General features: G+C 39.9%; 1 protein-coding gene across 1 annotated transcript; it reads right to left on the reverse strand.

The window, feature by feature from the left end:
• Positions 1 to 1508: 1508 nt before the first annotated feature.
• On the reverse strand, positions 1509 to 3568 carry LOC131166796 (RING-H2 finger protein ATL43). The gene has a single exon (XM_058125377.1). The coding sequence runs from the start codon at positions 3027 to 3029 to the stop codon at positions 1641 to 1643; it is 1389 nt and encodes a 462-aa protein (XP_057981360.1). The 5' UTR covers positions 3030 to 3568; the 3' UTR covers positions 1509 to 1640.
• Between the last annotated feature and the right edge of the window lie 1086 nt (positions 3569 to 4654).

Consider the following 4654-nt stretch of genomic DNA (forward strand, 5'->3'; position numbering starts at 1 on the left):
CCATCTTTCTCTTGTCTCTGCATCTAGTACTAAACATCCAATTTTCATTCTAACAAATTATTAAGTAACTAAATCCTAAAATAAATTTATCTAGAATTAAAACATGAGTACAAACATCACCAAAAATAAATAGACTAAACCACCGCCATTAAATTTTTAAAGAATTTATAAAATTACAACATCTTACTTTTTAGAAAACTTGATTAGCTATCAATGCTTTTTGATTTATAGCTTAAACTTTTTTATCGGCATTCAAGGAACACTAGAGTTCAACTAGACTGAGTTATTGTTATTTAGAAAATTCAATGAATGTCGGTTTGATTCGCAGAGGTGTTTGATGATTTTTGACATCCTTGACATAGACTGTGATGTCGCAGTTGTGAGCTTGGGCATCGTGCAAAGGTTCAAGGATTTTTTGAGGATTTTAATTAATTGTGGATTGGATTCAACTAAGGAAGATGACAAGAGCATAGCAAATTGGATGATCTTCTTTACCTTCGATGTATTTAATGTTGATACATGTAATTCGAGGAGTCCCTTGTACAATGCGATAAAGACAATGACAATATCAAGCAACTCAAACAAGATAAGTCTTAGCTAATGTACAAACTTGGAATGAAACTGATTAAGAGATTGATAACTGAAGGAAAGTTACAAAGATTTAAGAGCCCAAAAACATGATGGAGTCTTGGGGATAGGAGAGTTGAAGCTAGAGAAGGGCGCTCGACCCCCGGGGGGGGGGGGGGCGAGGAAGAGGGCATCCGATTTTATTGAGGCTGTGAGGAACATTTCTCTTGGTATAAACTATTTGTAGAAGAGACTTTTTTGCCTTTGAAGAAAAAAAAAAAAAAAGTTTGGAATGGAATGCTCATTCTAGTGAAGACCTAATTAATGGAAAGCCACTCATTCCTTAAACAAGAAAAATGTTCATTATAAAGGAATCAATACTATATTCATCTACTAAGCAACCAAACATAGAGAAAGGAATTAGAATTGAAATGACAATTCTATTCCGGTCTCAATACGTTTTAACCAAACATATCATAAATGCACTCAACACATTATTCAATTCACCACATTGTGCAAAAACATCAACACAACCCACATCTAGTTCAACCATTTTGTCGAATTCAACTACATCCTTGAAAAATCCAAAACTTACATGCAAGTGCTTGTATGAATTTACTTTGAAAGCATTACGTGCATGATTCATGCATGATACATGTGTGGTGTACAAAAATCGTTGGTCTAATAAAAATCACAATTTAAGTAGTATATTTTAATTAAAAAAAAATCGCTAGAAAGTCGTCAGACAAACTAGCAACTTTTAATTGCATTGATCCCCAACGAACAACGTCATCAAAACCATTAAAAATTTCTAATCCATCAAAGAACTTTTACGCAAAATTTATTTTAGTGTTATTTTTGAGATGTATCAATTTAAAAAGAAAATTTGATTTGAATTATTTTAATATAATTTCTAATAAAAAATATTCCCACTCACCCGCTTTGCTTAAACGGATCCCACATTTCATTAGGATAATAATTTTTTTAAAAAATAATTACATAAAAATAAGTCATCCTAATCTTGACCTGGCACTAAATTGTCCTCGTCTATATAACCAAGTTACAATGGGACTTCAGCCCAGCCGTCCAGATGGCCGCGAGGGGGAAATCCAAGCCTTCCATCTCCAAACGAACCCTGCCTGTCGCTGCTGCCGATGGCTGCTATTACTCGTCCTATTGGAGAACCTACTCAAACCCGTGATTTCCGACACGCATCTCTCGTTTATTACGCTTCTTGCCCCTCCCCCTTCCTCCTCTACCTCCCGCCTTCTGATCAAAGGCAATAACGGCAGCTGCTGCTGCTGTTTCTGACGCTGCTGTCGGCTCCTTGATGAGAACGACGGCTGAGATCCCAACGAAGACGAACATCGATGGCACCCACTGATCATCATCATCTCCGACCGTAGATACAACAGATCTGACGGCTGAACATCGCTCCACCTCTGGTGGAACCCACCAACTGAGTCGGTGACCATAATCCGGTGCTCCAACCGCCTTCTCGTCTCCGCTACCACCGCATCGGCAGGATTCCGTCTCAGCGGCAGCCTGTCGTCTTTACGGGACCGGTCGAAGCATTCGACGGTCGCGGATTCGTTCTTCCTTCTCATTGAGCTCAAACTATCAAGAGATCTTCTCGAGGATGACGCCGTGTCGGCACCGGCACTCTCCCCAGGCGTCTGCAGAACGATTTGCAGAAGGTCGCAATTCCCTTGCTCACCCGCCGATGAGTGCCTACCGGAAACTCGCCGGACGTTGAACTCGTCGTTTCGGCATCTTTTGTTGTCAACGATGTCGTCCGGTTCTCGCAGGGGCGGCTTCGGATCGCCGGCAATATTGAGGAGAACGTCTTCGGGATTGACTCTGGAGCGGCAGAGGGGACAGGTGGAATGTGCATCGAGCCAGGTGTCGAGGCATTCGATATGAAAGGCGTGTTTGCATTTGGGGAGAAATTTGAGGAGTTCCGTGGGGGTAGGCTCAAACCTGTTCAAGCAGACGGCGCAATCAAGGCCCTCCTTGTGCCCCCTCAACGAATTGAATTGGAAGACCGGGAGGGACTCGATCACAGAGCGGTCGACGCCGGAGTTCTTCCTCGCGGCGGAAGAGGCACGCCAGGAGTTCGGATTTCCGGAGTGAATGACACCGTTTCTTCTCTTGCAATGTTTGGCGTAGAGGAGGACGAGAAACGTAATGGAGAAAATGGTAGTTAGAACGCCTACAATCACTACTATGCCGGGCCTGAACGGAGGAGAGAAGTTGGTCTTTTGCTGATCGTCGGGAGGGTGGGGCTGCGGCGAGAGAGGTGGGTTTGAATTTAATACGTCAATTTGAGCAATATTCGAGCGGGCGCCGACGGAGAATGAAAATATGTCATTTTCCGAAGACACAGGTTTCCCGTGGAAGAAGAAGAAGAAGAAGAAGAGAAAATGAATGTCGAGCATGACGAGGACCTTGAAAACGCCCATAAGTTTGAATTCTCTGGGGCCTCTAATAAACGTTAATTTCTAGGGAAGCGGAGGGGGTTTGATTCTGCGAGCTGGGTATGTACAACTAAGAGAAGACATGGACATCTAACTGCTTGATTAGTTTTATCATAATTATTAATAGCTTGTCTTGCAAAATGATGGATGATGGAGAGAGAGAGAGAGAGAGAGAGAGAGGTTGGTGGAGTGACTAACGGCCCTCGTTCAACACCCAAGCGACGTCCATCACGAAGACGAAGGTCGCAGACTGGAGCTATAGATGCAGCGGGTAACACCCAAATGGGTGGGCCCCGGTTCTGAGTTCTATTGGATCTTAAGCTTAATGCTTGGATCCAAGATCGCTCTCCTCCACGTGACACCTATTCTTTTTTCTTTCATTTTTCGGCTGAGCGACCATTGGTCCCCCGTCTCCACGAATTGTGTCAACCAATGAATAGTGTTTTTTTTTTTTTTTTTTTTTTTTTTTTTTATTTTTAATTTTGTTATTTAATAAAATATTAAGTAATAGTTTTATTGGTTCTTTTTTTTTTTTTCTTCATTTTGATACAATTCAAATCTCGTTGGATGGTCCAACGAGATTTTAAGCAAAACTCGTTAGATCATCCAGTGAGTTTTAAACGAGGAGAACTCCCTGCTCTTGACATGTGGTACTTAAACTCCCTGGATGATCGCTGGATCATCCAGTAAGTTTTCTTTTAATTTCGTTGGACCATCGAGCGAAATGTACACTGTCTGATAAAAAAGTAATGTAACAACAACAAAACTAAGCCTTAGTCTCACTAAGTGGAGTTGGCTATATGAATCATTTTCTGCCAATTTATGCGATCATGGAACAATTTTTTTGATAGATTTAAGGATATTAAATCTTTACTCATTATCTCCTCCAAAGTTATTTTAGGTCTACTTCTACCTCTTCTACTGCCCCCCACAGTAGTTAAGTCACTCTTCCTCACAGGTGCACTATGTAACCTACATTGCAAGTGTCCATACCATCTGAATCATCCCTCACTTATCTTATCTTTTATAGAAGTTACACCTAATTTACTACAAATATGTTCATTCATTAATTTATCTTTCAATGTTATACCACTCATCCACCTAAGTATTCTCATCTCGGCAAATTTACTTTTTGGATATTATATTTTTTCGTCACCCAACATTTCGATCCATATAACATAACTGATCTTATAGTTGTTTTATAAAACTTCCTTTTCAATTTTAAGGGCATTCTACGATCACATAACATACTTGAAACACTTCTTCATTTTACCCAACCTGCTTTAACTCTATGCATTACATCATCTTCAATTTCTCATTCAGCTTGTATAAAAGATCTAAGATATCGAAATCTACAAGTGCTATTTATTTTTTCATCATCAAGTTTAACTTTGTCTCCAATATTCCTCGTATCATTACTAAAATTACAATTCATATATTATGTTTTATTTCTACTTATCCTAAAGCCTTTAGATTTCAAAGCTTTCTCTCCATAATTCTAACTCAACCTGTACTTCATCCCTAGTTTCGTCAATTAATACAATATCATCTGCAAATAACATAAACCATGGAACCTCCTTTTGAATACTTTTAGTCAATTGGTCCGTCAT

Source organism: Malania oleifera, chromosome 10 (assembly GCF_029873635.1).
Source record: "Malania oleifera isolate guangnan ecotype guangnan chromosome 10, ASM2987363v1, whole genome shotgun sequence".
Classification (NCBI taxonomy): domain Eukaryota; kingdom Viridiplantae; phylum Streptophyta; class Magnoliopsida; order Santalales; family Ximeniaceae; genus Malania; species Malania oleifera.